Source organism: Miniopterus schreibersii (genome assembly GCF_964146895.1).
Source record: "Miniopterus schreibersii genome assembly, chromosome: 2".
NCBI lineage: Eukaryota > Metazoa > Chordata > Mammalia > Chiroptera > Miniopteridae > Miniopterus > Miniopterus schreibersii.
In genome coordinates, this window is record NC_138102.1 from 8,056,333 (window position 1) to 8,074,285 (window position 17,953).

Sequence of the window (17,953 nt, forward strand, 5' to 3'; positions counted from 1 at the left end):
AAACTTTATTAAAGCTTAAAGTTAAATTTTATTTGTTGTGTCACGCGCATCCCAACCCACTCCTAAGTCTTTCCGCGTGTCCCTCGCTGCGGATTCGAGGTCTCCCCGTGTCCTCCCGTGGCGTCCTTGGAATGGATCCTCCCGTTCCCCAGGCAACGCGTCTGGATAAACCCGGCTGGGCGCCCGGCGTGCGGCTCCCGCCCGGCGAGGTCCCGCGTGGGAACGCATGCGCGACGCTGGCTCGCCCTCCTCGTCGCTCCTGCGGCTGACTTAACCCGACGGCAGCTGAGACGACGTGGTCTCGGTGGTGGCACTGAGTGCCCTTCTGACAGGTGACTTGGTCGTCGGGGCCGCCGGGTGTTGCTCTTTAGATCCGCCCCTGCTCCGAGCCTCCGTTTCCCAGGTGGGAAATCGTTTTCCTCGCCACGTCAGCCAGAGGCGGTGCGCCCCTCTGCACCCCACCCCGCACTGTCTCCAGGCCTCTCGAAGGGAAGTTGCCTCGTTCCACGTGCGTTAGCTTAGCTCGTACCTACCACAGTGTAAGCTCTCTGGGGGCAGCATCTCTGCCTTTTAAAAAATCTCAGTTTTCTTTGACCAGCGAGCTTTACCCTGAGGAGGGTTTGCAGAGAACCTGCTAAGTAAAGGAAGGAATGATCCTGTAAATGTGGCTCCAGAAGCGTGGAGTGGAAGAACCCAGGGCGAGAACCCTGTGTCCCCTCGCCCTGCTGCGCCAGGTGCTGGGAATAGGGTGCTAAGAACCAAACTCGCGCCAGGGTTCCAGCCTCTGTAGAGCCGACAACCGAGTGGGTGGGGGGAGGGGGCGGGGCAGGGGGTGCACACGTGCAGTTAAGGGATCCCTGCGCAGTGGTTGCAAAATGATAACCCGTTGGGTAGCCATGCGGAGGGCCTGGAGGGAGAAGTACACGCGGCTACGATGGAGGGAGCTAAGGAAGTGATGCCCTAAATCATACGCGGGGTCAGGGGCAGTCGGGCGCGAGGGGCTTGGACACAGAGAAGTAACCTACCTGCCCGAAGTGAAGCAGCGGGTGCCTGGGTCCTGGGGCTTCGGAGGGGCGGACCCGCGAACTTAAAGACGTGTGGCGCTCAGGTGCCAGGCAGCGGGGTGACAGGTGGGGGCGACGGCGGCCCCTGGAAAAGCTTCTGTGGCCGGGCGGCGGGAGGGAGCTTTGAAATCGCACGAAAATCGAAGTAGTGCGCCCCCCCTGACTGCCGTCGAGTTTGCAAGCGGACCTGACCCGAGGAAGAGGTAGGAGGGGGGAAGGGGCCGTGACTGCTCAGCGTTAGCTGATTGCACCAGGGCCTTCACTTGCTTCACGCGCGGGAGAAACAACTTGCTCTAAATTCAAGGCGTCCGCCAGGGTTTCAACCACTCGCTCCCGTATGCCCCGTGCCTAGATCAGCTTGGTGCTTTCAAAATATTAGGAGGAGATGGAGGCAAGTTTTCTTAGCCCTTCGGTTCTCTCTCTCTCTCTTCTTTTTTTTTTAGAACAGGCCTAATTATAAAAATAGTATCTGAGGAAATAGTTGCATGTTTCATGTGATACTTGAAAATCACAATTGCGTTCTACCCCTTAACAAATACTTTTTGAGTTCATTGCGGATTTCTGTTTTGTTGTTTTTTGTTTTGGTTTTGTTTGTATCTTGCCTAGACATTGTCCTCGCTCCCCCCTGAAACTTGAAAAAAAGCTCAAGAACTGTGGTGCCCTCTGAAAAGCTGAGCTGTAACTTTCAGTAGGAGGGACCATGCAATGTGCTGAAACCATTCGATCTAAATGGAAGCCGCCTGCATAATTGCAAAGTGTGCGTGATTCGCGTTGTGATTAGTGGGTATTTCACCTGGAAAGGCAAAGGGGAGGGTTCATGGCCATAATTTTGAATCCCATATTCTTCCTCAGCCCCACAAAGTAGGTTCCTTCCCCACATAGTTTGGGATTATTATTTCACAGAGAACGTTAATTTTCGGACTGAAAGTAATTTAGACTGAAATGGAGTAATCACTGTTTTCCTAAATGTTGCCTCCTGTATTTTTCATCCTAGGGTAGCACTGAGCGGTCATAGAAGGAGCCAAAGGAACCTTTTGAAGTTACCCTTATAGAGAACACGTCCAGCAGGGAGCAAGCATGCCTGCAGAAGGAGGGAAATCTGATATGGAGAGGATTGGCCTCTTCAGTGAAATGGAATATGTAACTGTTGGCGATAAATATGTGTCACGGTATAACAGTAAGTATATTTGGTTTTCTTTCACAGCCTAATAGTGGACAATTTCTCTATGAAAATTTGGATTTAACGTTTAAGTTAAATTTTGTTAAAAATTTATTTATTTGAGAGGGAGAGAGAGAGAGGAGAGAAAGAAACATCAATTTGTTTTTCCACTTATTTCTGCATCATTGGTTGATTCCAGTATGTGTCCTGAACTGGGACGAAACCCACAACCGTGACATATCGGGATGATGCTCTAACCATTTTAGCTACTCAGCCAGGGCCTACATGATATTTTTAATGGTCCATATTTTAAAGTATTAGTTCTAAAGTTGAATAAACTTGTGAAATTTCAATAGAGTTAAGAGAATTTCATTTTGTAAGAGCAGGAAGCTCATTTCATTGCTCTACCCTACCTTTATATAACTCCTCATAGGTAATTTTACTTCTTTCCAAGGGTAAAGGGCAGTTTTCTCCCAGAATATTTTGTTTTTAGCTTTTTTTTTTTCTTAAATGGGACACTCTACTATGCAAATAGCATTTATATTTGCACCTGAAAAGGACTTTTGCTATCCCTTCTTGAAAAATGAAATGCTAAGTGAATAGCTGAGGGGTTTTTAGAAGAGTTATAAATAAAAGCTAAAGTAAATAATCTTTATAAATGTCTCAGTTAAATTTTTGGTTATTCAGTGACCTCTATATAACAATAAAAAAAGAATATACTCATATGAAACACCTCCAAGATACATTACTAAATAAAAAATTAAGGTGCAGAATAGTGTATGTAGTACGCTGAGCATTAAAAATTGAGAGGAATATATGTGAAAATACTTATTGGAACATGCCTAAACATTCTTTGGGAAACAAATTTAATATCATGATTGCCTGTGGGAGAGGAACTGAGTGACCAAGTGTGAGAGGAAGATTTATTATAAAATTATTTATACTGTTGCATTTGGAACCATGTGAATATGTTACTTTTCAAAAATTTAAGTTAAAATAATCAATGATACAAATTCACATTTAATATGGTTTTTCTTTTAATTGGTTTCAGAGAGAGGAATGGAGAGGGAGAGAGAGAGAGAAACATCAATGATGAGAGTCATTGATCTGTTGTATCCTGCACACCCCCTACTGAGAATCGAGCCCAGACCTGGGCATGTGCCCTGCCCCATGACCGGGAATCGAACTGTGACCTTCTGGTTCATAGGTCAATGCTCAACCTCTGAGCCTTGCTGGCTGGGCCAAATAATATTTAAATAACCAGTAGATTTAAGGATTGTTTGCACTTCAGAAAATTCTTACATGACAAAAGGGCCTCCCAAATTAATTCAAATTATAAAAGTTCTAGATATTCATAAAAACAGTCTGTAAAAAATTACAAGGCTGCTAGCATTTCATTGTATAAATATACCACAATTTATTTCTCTGTTTTCCTGATGATGAACATTTGAACTGTTTCTTGTTTACAATTATTATGAATGAAGTTGCTATGGACATTCTTGTTCCTGTCTTATAGTGGATAAAGGCACTTATGTGTCTTGAGTATATACCCAGGAGGGAAATTGCTTCAGCCTGAGTGTGGAGCACCCTCCCCTTCAACCTACTCTCTCTCTCACATCTCACACAAACAGTATTTCCCAGTATGAAGGTGGGGAAGCATTGAATTTGATGGCCTCTAAGGTTTCTTCCGGCTCTGAAATTCAGAGTCTGTAACCAGAACCTTAATCTAATTATTAAAATATTTTAATGTAACCCTTTTAGTTCTTATTGTCAACATAGTCTTTCATATAGAGCTTTTAGTGCACACTTTGAAACAAGTTTAGGTCTCAAAACTAATTGGCCTATATCACATTTTGAAACTTATTCTAAGTTATTTTTTATGTTCTTTAATTACTAGTGAGCTCAAAATTCTGATATTCCTAATTTATTTTTAAAGGACCCTTTAATGAAGCTGCAAGCAAAAATAAACAGATGCTACCTGGGGGATCCAAAGAAATGTCAAGTGTCCAGGCAGGTTACTTCGATCCCCACTTTGTAAGGATTTTTGAAGGTGAAGGCTATGTAAATATGAATCAAGTGAGGAGACGGTATTTGATGGAAGAAGCCAAAAAAAATGTAGGCAAAGCCTTCCTCCCTAGTAGTGGCGATAGAAAACCGTAAGTGTTTGGGGAAGAGTCTTAAATACATCTGCAGCTTTCCTCTAGCCCAAATTAAGTGTTCGTTTTTCTACAGAACTGACTTATAGATGATTCATTTTTTAAAGTATGGTCTTTTGGTTATTTTGTCTTAACTGGGGACAGTTCTATTGGAAGATTTAGGTCGACAGGTAATTTTGATTAAATTGATTCTCTTTATCACTTTAAATTTGGAATTATCTATGTCACTGTTCTCTATTAGTTTATTTAATAAAGGCCAACTAAATAATGAAAGTAAATTTGATCAAAAACCTGGCAGTAGTCAGGATAGGGAAAAAAATCACTGTGGGTCATCATATCTGTGCCCTGACTATTTTTTCTGCTTAAAAAAAACTTTTACAGAGTACTAATTAAAAAGTGAAATTAGGAGAAGACTTCTTTTTTGATAAAAAAGATAATTGATCAAAAATAGGTTATTTAAAAATCATTGTGAAGATATATGCATGGGGTTTAATAATAGTTTAGTTTTGACAATTGTCAATGTGAAGATTCTTTGTGTATGTTTTTTAACAGAAATCATGCTTCATCCTTCATTGCAGTGCTAATGTTTATGACACATCACTCCCCCATCTCCACCCCCCAAAGTTTTTTTCTTAACTTTAAATCATTAGACAAATAAAATCATATGGCCTATGTTATATCATATTATATAGCTGAGTTTTATGACATGTTAATTTACACTCAATAATGTTACTCTCTCAATCTATAATTTATGGTAGACAAGTATTGGTTGAAGGCTATTTTTGTGCTTATTTGTGGTATTTTCTTGAGAATAGTAAAGCTTCAATATTCTAAGTGAAATTTACTAAGCTTTTATTAAGAGTGAGGAATTTCTTCTTTTCTGTTATTATAGTTTAATCTTTTCCCACCGTTTCACACTTTGGGTAGCTTTGAATTATTTATTATTATTACTTTTTTTTCTCTCCTTAGATACTGCATTTTTTTGAGTTTCTACTTATTTTCTTTTATGTGTAATATGGGTATTTTACCCTTTAAATAACTTTTTCCTATTTTTAAGTGCTCCCCCCATGAACTCTAACCTCTTGTAATAACTGGGCATTGCTGCCTTGATGCATTAGGTTTTAACAGCGATTTTCAACCTTTTTCATCTCATGGCACACATAAAATAATTACTGAAATTCTGTGACACACCAAAAAATACTACATTTTTTGCCAGTCTGATGAACAAAAGGTATGATTTTGATTCATTCACACTGGGCAGCCATTGTGTTGGCCGTTGTCATTGTTTTATTTGACAGTCTAAGGAAAAAGAGGTTAGTGCCCTGACTAAATAGTCAGATACTGCATGTTTTTTTTAAACATTCTTGCAGCACACTGGTTGAAAAGCGTTGTTATAATGTGCTTATATTTATTCATCAGTCAAGAAATGATAACAGTTTTGTAGTTAGACTGATTTTACTTTCTTTTTAAATCTCACAACTATGTGAAAAAAATTCTGTAACTTAGTAGGATACAGAAAGTGTTTCCCAAAAGAGAGACTAGTGGTAGAAATAAGCCTTCATACTGGTTCTTACGCACCACCAAATTATGGAACCATAGGCATTTAATAAATTTTAACTGTACAGATATTTATTGCTTGCATTAAATCACATTCTACTTAAATTATGCCTGTGCATAATTTACCACTTACTGCAACAACATTGCTTTATCTCCTTATTATATTTTATGACATATTCATTTCATTAATTGCTGTTTATGAATATCTTCTCCTAATGGAACCTTTATTTGTAGGCCAGAGATAGTAAGTAATCAGTGTTGATGTCTTTCTAGTTTTTAAAATGTTTAATTCAAATGTATATACAGTGCCAGGTTTTGATGATGATAAGGTTTCATTTCTCTTAGAGACCATTTTCTGATTATTAAAATATATTTACTTTATTGATAACTTGGAAATTAGAGACTATGACTGTGACTAACATTAGTTGTCCTTTTTATTGTGAGAATTTTAAAGATAATATTTGTTAAAGTACTGGGTGGTAAATGGTTTAATGATTACATACATACTGTGGATCCAGAAAATTTAACATTAAAACATTTTAAATTTGGTTAATTTTTTTCTATAATAAAATAATCAGTACAAACCCAAAAGAAGAAAATCAGCAAAATTCCATGAGATTCATTTTACCATCAGCAGTGGAAACATTACTTGTATGTTTTGAAAGTGTAGTTTCTAGTCAGTGGATGGTCATGAGTAATTAGCCACTTATTAGCTGATTTGCCATAAAGTATCTAAATTCATCTAAAAGACACAAAAAGTCTATATATTGTTAGAGTTAACAGAATTAGTAGAAACTATTTAACTTCCTAGAGATTATGAATTTTGTTTATGTGAACATTTAAAGTAAGCATAAAAACTTAAAAACTCGTCTCAAAATTTGTCTTTGAAAAATGGGGAAAATTGCATTAAAAACTAACAAAAATGGGTTGTTTTTCCTTACCAAAGGTAAGTCAATTCCACTGCATATATTTTGCTCCTTTTTCAATCATTTAAAAAAAAATTATGGTAAGATATATATGTAACAAAATTGGCCATTTTCACCTGCTTCTGGTTTTTTTTTTTAACTGTAAGATGTGGAGTAGGAAGCTACTATGGAACAATAGGTGGTCCAGTCCCATTCTTCAGTGCACAGTCAAAACCCAAAGAAAAATATGTGCCACCTGGGAAGAATTTATACACAAGCCCAGGAAAGAAAGGAACTGGATATGGGTAAGATATATTTAATACTTTTATATCACTTGTTTTGAACTTAAAAAAATTTAAAATTTCTGAACCCTGAAGTCATCATTACTTATTTTCTTTCCTTAGCTATGCAAATGTTACGATAGGTAAACAGTTTTCACACTCTGCTGATTTCTACGATGCACCAAAACTAAATTATAAGGTAAAAGAATCTATTTTAACTCTTTTCAGTCTTTCTCATTTAGTTTACTTAGAGAATTCACTTGTGATCTAATGATGGTTTGTTTTGTTTTACATATTTGTATTAGTAGAGCAGTGGCAGGCTGATGTTTATGAATTGTGATAGTTTTATATTTTTGATATTAGATTTCCACATCTTGCCATAGATCCTCTCATTTCTCCCCAGGATTAGCTTTTATCGGCTGCTCTAGTTGACTACATCTGTCTTCCATCTTTCTAAACTAGCTGTGAGACTTCTGTTAACTTGGCCTGATCAACTACATTCTATTTTGAGTAGAAGAGCCATATCCTAACCCTTCGCCATGTTCCCACCACACCCTGATATCTTGTGCCTAATGAAGTAGTGGGAGTACTTTGGAGAAAAGTGATAAAGTAGAAGTAGAGAATGGATGCATACCTACAGGGGAGAAAGTGAAAGGATGGAGAAAACTGCTTACTTCATTAAATGGCAGAAATAAAAACTGGAATGTGCTGGCATATGTCTTTTACACTCACTTTATACAATATTTGATTTTTAAAGAAACATTTACTTATGTGGAGAATGCCTACATGTGAGTGAATAGAGGAACCCTTATACATTTTGGAGCAGTATAAACATAATTTAACAATATCTACATAATTAAAGAGAACTGGTAGCAATAAAAAGTCAAGTTTGTTTGGACATTAACAACAGAAATTAAATGGCAGTTGTTTAGTGTTTTTGTTTCTGTATTAATAGGCATGCAGTTTTCAATAATTTTGCTGTGGTGATTCTAAGTGGCATTGGGGCTGGGAGATAGAAGGACAGTAGTCAGTTTGGCAAATGGACATGTACAAATCCAGGGAAAGTTTTCTATTAAATTGGGCAGAAACCTTGGTTACTTGAAATTAAGCATCTCTGTTCCTATGTATGGGTTATTCAGCATATATAAAATTACATATAAACTACTTTTCATCTGCAGGAATAATAATAATACATAATATAGAAACACATACAAGGCAGTTTTACCAATGGCTCAGTCATTAGCCTTCCATCCTAAACTTTATGGGTATAAGATACTTTTCCCTTCTTACAGTACAGCTCTTTTGTTCTTACTTTCAGAATTTATTATTTATAAGTGAAAAATCTTATATTCCCTGGCTTTCCTAAAATTTATTTTGAAAATAATTTAAAAAATGTAACCGTTGCTTTTTCTTTTAGAATTTTAGAGATTACTCCACTGTCTTCTTGCTTGAATTGTTTCTGAAAAAGTATCTGCTGTCATGCTTATTTTTGTTTTTCTGTATGTATGGTCTTTATTCCCTCTGGCAATGTTTAAGATTTCCTTTATGTCTCATTGGAGGAATTTGATTATGATGTGCCTTGGTGTTTTCTCATGCTTCTTGTGCTTGGGGTTTATTGAGCTTTTTGGATCTGTGGGTATATAGTTTTCATTAAATTTGGAATATTTTCAGCTATTATTTATGTAGATCTTTTTTTTCTGTCTCTCCCTCTCTCTCCTCTCCTCAGGGACTCCGATTACATGTGTATTAGGTCTCTTGAAATTCCTACACTTTACTATTTGTTAGGCTCACTTTTTTTTTTTTAAACTGTATTTTTCTCTTTTCTGTATTTCATTTTGAATAGTTCCTATTGCTGTGTCTTCAAGGTCACTAATCTATTCTGCAAAGTCCAATATGCTGTTAATGCCATCCTGTATATTTTAAATTTTACATATTGCGGTTTTACTCTCTAGAAGTTCAGTTTGAGTATTTTTTCATATCTTATTTGTCTCAACTTTATGAGTGTATGGAATGCAGTTATAATTATAGTTTTAATGTCCTTCTCTGCAACTGACATAATATCTATGTCAGTTCTTGACTGATTTTGAATGATTGATTTTTTTTTCTTAGTATGGGTCATATTTTCTTCTTTGCATTACTGGTAATTTTTAACTGGATGTCAGGCATTGCCAATTTTACCTTGTTGAGTGCTATATGTTTTTGTATTCTTATAAATATTCTTGGGCTTTTTCTGGGATGCAGTTAAATTACTTGTACAGAGTTTGATTTTTTTTCCAGGTCTTCTTTTAAGTTTTGTTTGGTGGGATGGAAGCAGTGCTCAATCTAGGGCTCGTTGTTCCTCACTCCCAAGGCAAGACCTTTTTGTGCACTTTCCCCAGTGCACTGGGAATCCTGGTTTCCAGCACAGCTGATGGAACATTATCCATCCCAGCTCTATGTGAGAGCTGAAGAGTTTCCTCTGATCTTTTTATGTTCTTTTCTTGACTTTGAGCAGTTTCTTCACAAATATGTAATGATCAGTACTCAACTAAATACTCCGGAGCAGGGGTTGGTAAGACAAATATAATATTCAGATTCTTAAAGCATTGTCTTATGATAACCTGCTTCAAAATCACTAGGTGACTGTTAAAACTGCAGATTAATTGGCCATACAGTAGACCAACAGGATCAGAAATCTCTGAGGAAAGAGCTTGGTAATTTGTAATTTAAATTATAAAGTGGTTCATGAAAATGAAAATTTGATAAACATTGCCCGAAAGAATAAATGGAATGGTTAAATTATCAGTACCATTGTGGTGTGGGAAAGGAGAGAGGAGCCCACCAAGAAGGGGTGAAATTTGTGTAGGCTGGAGGGAGGAAGAGGGCAAGCTAAAGCAAGAGGAAAATCCAGAGTGAAAAATTCTGAGTGTTAAGCAGGGTTCTCAAGAATGAAAGTGCATCCTCATTGGATTAACTATTTTAGATTTTGGTTACCAGGCATTTCCAGTTTTCTGTTGAATAATGAAATACAATTTCATATTTGAAAAAACTGAAAAAATATATTAATATTCACTTTACAGTTGTTTTTGAATGTATATTTTATAATGTGAAAATTACTTTATTAACAGCAATTTTCTTTCTTTTTTTTTTTTTTTCCCCAATCCTCACCCAAGGATGTTTTTTCCATTGCTTTTCAGAAAGAGTGGAAAGGAGAGAGAGAGAAAGAGAGAGAAACATCGATTGGTTGCCTCCAGCACGCACCCTGACTGGGGCTGGGGATCAAGCCTGCAACTGAAGTATGTGCCCTTGTCCGGAGTCGAACCCGGGACCCTTCAGTCTGTGGGCTGACGCTCTAACCCCTGAGCAAAACTGGCTAGGACTTAACAGCAGTTTTCATAGTTAGCATTGCCCCATAGAGAAGATTGCAGTATAAGGAGGGAAAAAAATGACCTCTGTTTTGCTTGAGTGCTAGGTAGCAAAAAATACTGTAATATAAAAATGTTATAAAGTATTCCTCATTTTCAGAAGTAAAAACTAACATTTATTAAGAGCCTACCATATGCCAGGTACTTTATACACAGAATCTGATTTAATCTTTACAACAGCGTGCTGGGTGGGTGGGTGGATGGGGAATATTATCCTCATTTACAGTTGAAGAAAATGAGGCACTAAAAGTGCCCCAGAGTCCTTCAGAAATGCTAAAAAGCAGGAAGGAGTTAAGGTTTGAACTAAAGACCAGTTTTTTTTTTTTTTTACTATATCATTTCACCCAGATAGTTAATATAGATTTGCTTGGGTGATAAATAGATCTCTGTACTTCAAATAAATTTATATCCCAAATGAACAATCATAGTTGTTGTTATTCATAAATAAGTATATCTTTTGTGTCATAAAACCATAACAGCCCGGCCAGCCAGTGAGGCTCAGCAGTTTAATGTTGACCCAGGAACCAAGAGGTTACCAGTTCGATTCCTGGTCTGGACACAGGCCTGGGTTTCAGGCTTGATCCCTGGTGAGGGACATGCAGGAGGCAGCAGATCAGTGTTTCCCTCTCCCATCGATGTTTCTCTCTCTCTTCTCCTCTCCCTAAAAAATCAATAAAAACATATTTAAAAACAAATAAAAAACATAACAAAGGAATGTCTTGAAAAATGTGAACCTAGCATTTAATATTTAAAAATCTATGAACTTATATTAAAATTTAAAACATTAGACTGTACACCATTATCAAGTAACTTATGCTATAAAATTTCAAACTCTTTAATTTACAGAAGGAGAATGAACAACACCATCGTTTAGTCAAAGGGACTCCTTTCAAGTTAAGTCTTTACCCAAGAGAATATTTTGATGCCAATCCTTATTTTACTGAGAAACCTTTACCACCGATTAGGAAAACAGAGAAGAAAGAAGTAATTTCAGGCCCTTTTAAGCCCCCTTCTCCTGGTAAAAAGGTAAGTGAAAAATTTTAGAATGAAAAGATATTAAGCATTTAAAAAAAAATCTTTATTGATTTCAGAGAGAGGAAGGGAGAGGGGGAGAGAGGTAGAAACATCAATGATGAGAGAGTCATTGATCAGCCATGGGAATTGAGCTATTATCTTCTCGATCATAGGTCGATGCTCAACCACTGAGCCACACTGACCAGGTAATATTAAGCATTTTAAAGAAATGGTGCCTCTTGCTGTCAAATTATTTTATTACCCATGTAAGTAATACGCTTTTGTTTGTATTCACGACAAGAATCATGAAACCAGTTTTTATAAAATTATGAAAAGTCGCAAAGTATGGCTAGCGTATGGGAATAAGGAAGCCCTTACGTGAAGTAATAATCAGTTCAAATATATTTGAATTTACAATAGCTTTTTCTAAGTGCCTCTCTAGATCTTAGCTATAGGTTTCTCAAAATCATAAAAGTCAGCATCTTTTAGTTTTTGAAATGATTAGAATGAACTATCTCACTTTGCTGAAGTTTACAAGTCTGAATAAAAATGAAAATGCTTCTTAGTTTATGCTTTTTTCTTCTGTGAATTGCCTGTTTATTTTTCCTGCAGATTTTTTGTTGGGATATTTGTATTTTTTTATATTGATTTGTAAGATCTTTTTGTACATTAAGGATATTGTTCTGTTTTTATCTGTCTTAAAAAGAACTGTTCTAGATTGTTGAATGTTTTACTTTGATTATGGTATTTTGTGCTCTTCAGAAATTTAGTAATTTGATGTAGTCAAATTTGTGAGTCCTTTGTGCTGAGTTTTATGACATCATAACCTTACCACCAATATTAGAAAAATATACATTTTTGATTTCTTCTATTAGTCTTATTCTTTTGCATTTAAATTTTCATCTGAGCCCTGGCCAGTGTGGCTCAGTTGGTTGAGTGGTATCCTGTGCACCAAAATGTCGCCAGGTTGAATCCCCAGTTGGGTTGTGTACGAAAGGTAACCAGTCAATTTTTTTTTCTTCACATCGATGTTTCTCTGTCTCCCTCTCCCTTCCTCGCTTTCTAAAAATCATTAAAAGTATATTAAAATTTTCTTCATCTGAAATATAACAAGGATGGGCAAACGTAGGTTTACAGTTGTTTGTATGGAAAATAATACAATAATTAAAAACAATACAAGAATAAACTCTGTGTTTTTCGTACTCACAACTGTAAACCTACTTTTGCCCACACTGGTATTTTGATGAAAAGAGTGAGGTAAGAATCCAGCTTTTATATTTTTCAAAGTCCAGTTTTTACGGCAGAAGAAAGCTTTGGGGGTAGGGTATGTTGTGTATCTTGATTGTGCTTGAGGGTGCATATATCTGTCAAAACTCATAAAATGGTCAACTTCAAGGGGTGCAGTTTACTGTGCATGAATTAGATTTTAGTAAAACTGATATTTTTAAAAATGCTAATTGTTCCCAGTCTTACTGATAGAATGATTTTTAACACTCCTGCTTTGAAATGATACTCATCAAATCAAAATTCCCATATTCTGAGGATTTTTTCCTGAACTTCCATTCTATTTGACTGGTATTTGTTTATTCCTACCAGCACCAAACTACTTTTAACTATTACTATTGCATTTCAACATTGGGTAGTCTAGTCTTTTCTTGTTTTTCTTTTAAAAAGTTATATTGGCTGTTCTCCTACATATATTTTCTGTAACTTTGGAATTATTTTGTAAAGTTCTGGTTGGGGGGAGACCTTTGATATTTTGCTATAAAATTAAATCTTTAGATTTTGGGATGCATTAGGTTATTTACCGTTTGAATCTTCTGATCTAGAAATAATTGACTTATAAAAACCTTCATTTCTCTTGTATAATGTTATATTTTACTTCACATAGGTGTATATAGCTTATATTTATTATCACTTATTTTAAGACTCTGGCCAATAGTTTGTTTTCCCCCATCATATTTCTCCTCATATTATTTGTTCTTATAAAACATTTGATTTTAAAAATAACTGGCTGCTCCATTAAACTTTTTTATTTTCTAATGGGTATTCTTTTGATTCTTTTTAGATTTTCAGTTATCTGATTATACTATCTGCAAATAAGTTTGCTCTCTCCTTTCCAATATTTATACCTCAGTGTGATGCTCGTGTCCGGTTGCTTAGGCCAGCAATAATGGCCACACTTGTCTCAATTTTGAATTTAATGAGGATACCTCTGTTGTTTCATTTTTATAGATGCCAAAAATAGGAATAAATCAGGAATGCATGTAGAATTATATTGACTGTTTTGGTGTAATCTATTTAGACCATCATTTTTCTTTTCTCCCTTTGACTTGTTATTAGGTGAATAGCAATAGATTTCTTGGAGTGAATCCTACTTGGCCGTGCTGTATTAATCTTTAAGTGTAATACTGTGTTTTATTTGTTAATATTTTATTAATTGTTTTCGCATCAGTAATTTTCATTTTTTTGAAAATCCTCAGCTGAGGATGTTTTTTCCATTGCTTTTCAGAGAGAATAGAAGGGGGGGAGACAGAGAGAGAGAGAAACATTGATGTGAGAGAGACGCACATCAATTGGTTGCCTCCCGCATGCACCCCGACCAGGGCAGCAGATCAAGCTGCAGTGGAGGTATGTGCCCTCGGTCAGAATCCAACCCGGGACCCTGCAGTCGGCCGCAGGCTGGTGCTCTAACCACTGAGCGAAGTGGCTAGGGCTGCATCAGTAATTTTGTGACTGCTCTGTACCTTTTTTTGTATGCCTTGTTCTATTTCGGTGTAACTAGGTGCTAGCATCTTAAAATAATCAGAGAGATTTCCTTCTTTCTCTATGTTCTGTAGCAGTTTAAATAGCACCAGAAATGATCTGTTCCTTGAAAGCTTGAAAGAATTATCATAGAGAATGTTCTGGACTTAATTTCTTGCATGGTGCCTGTTTTCTGTAGGTTTTCTGTCTCTTTTTGAGTCAATTTTGACGTATTTTCTTTGAAAATAATTTATTTCATTCAAGTTTTCAAGTTTATTAACATAGAGGTTTACAAAAAAGCATTTTAGTATTCCATACATGTATGAGTTTCCGCTACTCCTTTCATGTTCTCAGTTACACTATAGACTTATCTATTTAATTTATTTTGAAATGCATCATCTGCTGGATTGGTATATTTACCATATATTTTATTATTTTTAACTTACCCATTTGCTTTTACATTTATTGAACATATTTTACTTTTCTGAAGTTTTATGTGCTGCTCTTCAAAATAATCCCTGTCCTCAATCTGGAAATTTGAAAAATTACAACCATATCTTTCAAATGAATTAAATGTTTATGTATATTTGGCTTAGATACTGTAAGAGAAAGGATGCCTAAGTAAATAGGTTATTGTGCTTCTATAGAGTTTTCTTGGTAACTATATATAATATAAAGATTAAAGTCATGGTAAATCAGTTTAAAAAGTCAAAGCAAATATTTATCTGTTGTGGACTTAATAGATTGTAAGTAAATATAAAGTAGATCACATTTTCTTCTCACCTTGTATTTCTATGTGCTATTCCTTTTTTAAAGAAGTATTTTTCTCGCCCTGGCTAGGTGGTTCAGTTGGTTGAAAGTTATCCCACACACCAAAAAGCTGTGGGTTCGATCCCAGTCAGGGCATATGCCTACCTACATTGCAGTTCGATCCCTGATTAGTGCTGGGTAGAAGGGGTCAGTGGGGGGGGGGGAGGGAAAAGAGCATCCATTATACTTTAAAAAATAAAGATAAATTAAAAAATTTAAAACCAGCTCCATAAACAATACACAAATATGTATGAACTTCAAAATCTAATTTTTTTAGAAGCATTTTACAAAACCACATAAAATTGTCTCATTTTTATTTGTAGGCTGGTGGAATGAAGGCAGGAACATTTGACCCTTACCCTTCACATTCTGCTGACCCTTATGTGGCTAAACTGGCAAAAGAGACTGTTGGCAAAGATGCTAAGATTTTCCACCCACCAGGTGGACCGAAAGGCAGACCAATTGAGAGTATAATGACTTTGAATGTCAAAAGGTAGTAATACGTTACATTTAGTTCATAATGCAAGAAAAGTGGCTTTCAACGTTTAGATTTCTTCAAAATAATATCTTTTATTTGTACATATTTTTAAAAGTGACAATTTTGGGTGACTTTAGAAACCTCAGCTCTTTCCATATACCTGCCCTTCCTTGCAGGAGTTCTTTCCCATCTTCCGAAATTCTCAATTGAAAAAGCTTAATTTATCTCTACCAAAGTATTCTTTCCATAATTTTTTAAGCAATGTAGCATCTTATTATGAGCCATTTGAAACTATTTAGATATAGTTCAGTTAGCTATGCATGTGAACATTGTCTGTTTCTCAGAGAGTTTTTGACCCTTGTTATAGGGCTACAGGCTCTCAGGAGAATCCTAATGACACTTAAGATTTCTGTTCTCAACTTTTAAATACTCTTTTATGAAAACAGGAATAGTCTTGTTAATTAAAAATGCTTTTAGCATCACTTTATAAAACTTTGAGGAAAAGTATCCTAAAACTTCAATTTTACCCATGGTTGGAACACTCTGAAAACTGAGTTCTCAGAGGCTTAGAACATATATTAGAAAAGGACAGTCCATTATTGTGTGTGTGTGTGCAAGACCATAAACAAGTGAAAGAATTCATTTCTATCAGAAAATAAGAACATACATTAGAAAAGGATAGTCCATAAGTGTGTGTATGTGCAGGACCATAAACAAGTGAAAGAATTCATTTCTATCAGAAGATAAGAACATACATTAGAAAAGGGCAGTCCATCATTGTGTGTGTGCATGTGTGTGTGTGCGAGATCATTAATAAGTGAAAATTCCTTTCTATCCATTGAAAAAGTTTTAATGCGAATTAAACTAATTTACGTATTTCTGACTTCAATGTAACCACACAGTGGATTAAGTAAAGGACACCAGGTTCACATTCTTTTATAAAATCACTGGTACATCCTCTCACATGTAGACAGTGATTGTAATACCAACATTATTATTGTATCATAAAAGTTAGGCTGCCCTTTAATATTTATGCAATTTAACTGTTTTCTACAGGAGTAATATTCTGGGGGCAGTTTTCTGTGAGTTCTTTTCTATCCAGAGAACAGACCTGAGAAATTTCTATGATTTGCCCTAGCATGTATGCTTAGACAGAAAAGAGTAGCTGATGATTGTTCTTTTGAAAAATCGGAAGTTTATCTTCTGTTTTGTAATTTTGAGTTTATTGAAATCTTTTTTTTTCTTCATTATCGCAACTATTATCCTAAACCAAGTTTAAGCTCCTTTTAACTCATTTTAAAACTTGTAAACTTCTGGATGGTGGTATTTAAAATTGGTCTCATAAACCAATTTTTCCTTCTTAAGTTACATTTTTAAAGTATATTTGATTTATACACAGTGAAGCTTTTTAATTTGATGAGGAAATGTGGTTTTGGATTGTTAATTTTTTAAATTGTAAAACGTTTTTACAAAAATCTACAGATATTTTACCTGTACCTATGAAATTAAATGGGCGTTTATTTTCTAATTTTAGGGCACTAAATGTGAAGAACTACAAGACTGCTTCTGTACAGTCCTATTAGCACCTGGAAGACAGATAGCTTTCTAGATCCTGCCTACCAGTAATTCATTATCAAGTGCTAGTTATTTGAAAAAATATCAGATGATGTGGAACAGATAGCTGGAGCATTTAAAAGAAATTTAACCCTACCACTCTAATACTCTTGTTTTAGTACCATTAATGAATAAATAGTATTTGTTGTTAATTTATGATTGCTGATCTGTGTTTAGATCTGCTTCTGAGAACATAATGTTTAGAAATTTTACAAAATCTGGAAGTGTAGTGTGTCAATTGAGAGCTTTTACTCCTAATGTTAAAAAGTTGCAGGGTTGTGGAAGGGGGTGGGGTGGGATGTGGGAGCTGGAGGGGTAGAAAGTACACAGTAAATTCTTAATGCGCTATTTCTTCCCCGAGGTGAAAATTGGATTGATAGATATCCAAGTGTCATAGCCTGTTAAAGCATTCTTATTAAAGATAAATATTGATCCATTCACATTGCATAGATCCATGTATACACACTTTCTATAGTAAGGCAAATGGCTCAGTGTTTGGGGTACCATGCCTTCTATGTCTGCAAGCATCAGATTAGCCGGTGCAGCCCCAGGAAGAGCTGGGGAAAGGGAGAGCGGGGAACACACTTTTACTTCATTATATTATAAAAAAATTGCAAAGTTAAGGTGGATGAAGTTTGTCCTTGGGGTCCTCTCATGCCCCTCCCATTGGTAGCTGTCCAGGTATACACCTGGCTTTTAAAGGGTTGCAGATCGTACAGAGAATTTTTACTGCCATCAAATTAAATATATATATACATATATGTGT

General features: G+C 36.0%; 1 protein-coding gene across 2 annotated transcripts; it reads left to right on the plus strand.

The window, feature by feature from the left end:
* The first annotated feature begins 195 nt into the window (after positions 1-195).
* On the plus strand, positions 196-17,342 carry CFAP96 (cilia and flagella associated protein 96). Of its 2 annotated transcripts, XM_081127204.1 has the most exons (8): positions 196-332; positions 2,059-2,241; positions 4,160-4,379; positions 7,009-7,146; positions 7,246-7,321; positions 11,373-11,552; positions 15,419-15,588; positions 17,108-17,342. In XM_081127204.1, exons 2-8 carry the CDS (start codon positions 2,142-2,144, stop codon positions 17,154-17,156), a joined length of 933 nt encoding a protein of 310 aa, XP_080983330.1. In that variant the 5' UTR covers positions 196-332; positions 2,059-2,141; the 3' UTR covers positions 17,157-17,342. The 2 variants fall into 2 exon arrangements, with proteins under 2 accessions (XP_080983330.1, XP_080983331.1); XM_081127205.1 differs by lacking the exon at positions 15,419-15,588 and having other exon boundaries at positions 197-332; positions 17,108-17,336.
* The last annotated feature ends 611 nt before the right edge of the window (positions 17,343-17,953 follow it).

What these genes read in the sequence shown, in the direction of transcription:
- CFAP96 (XM_081127204.1), top strand. Translation starts at nt 2,142, where the DNA reads ATGCCTGCAGAAGGAGGGAAATCTGATATGGAGAGGATTGGCCTCTTC. An exon ending in AAGAAAGGAACTGGATATGG is followed by an intron (nt 7,147 to 7,245) that starts GTAAGATATATT and finishes TTCTTTCCTTAG; the next exon opens with CTATGCAAATGTTACGATAG. An exon ending in CCCCTTCTCCTGGTAAAAAG is followed by an intron (nt 11,553 to 15,418) that starts GTAAGTGAAAAA and finishes TTTTATTTGTAG; the next exon opens with GCTGGTGGAATGAAGGCAGG.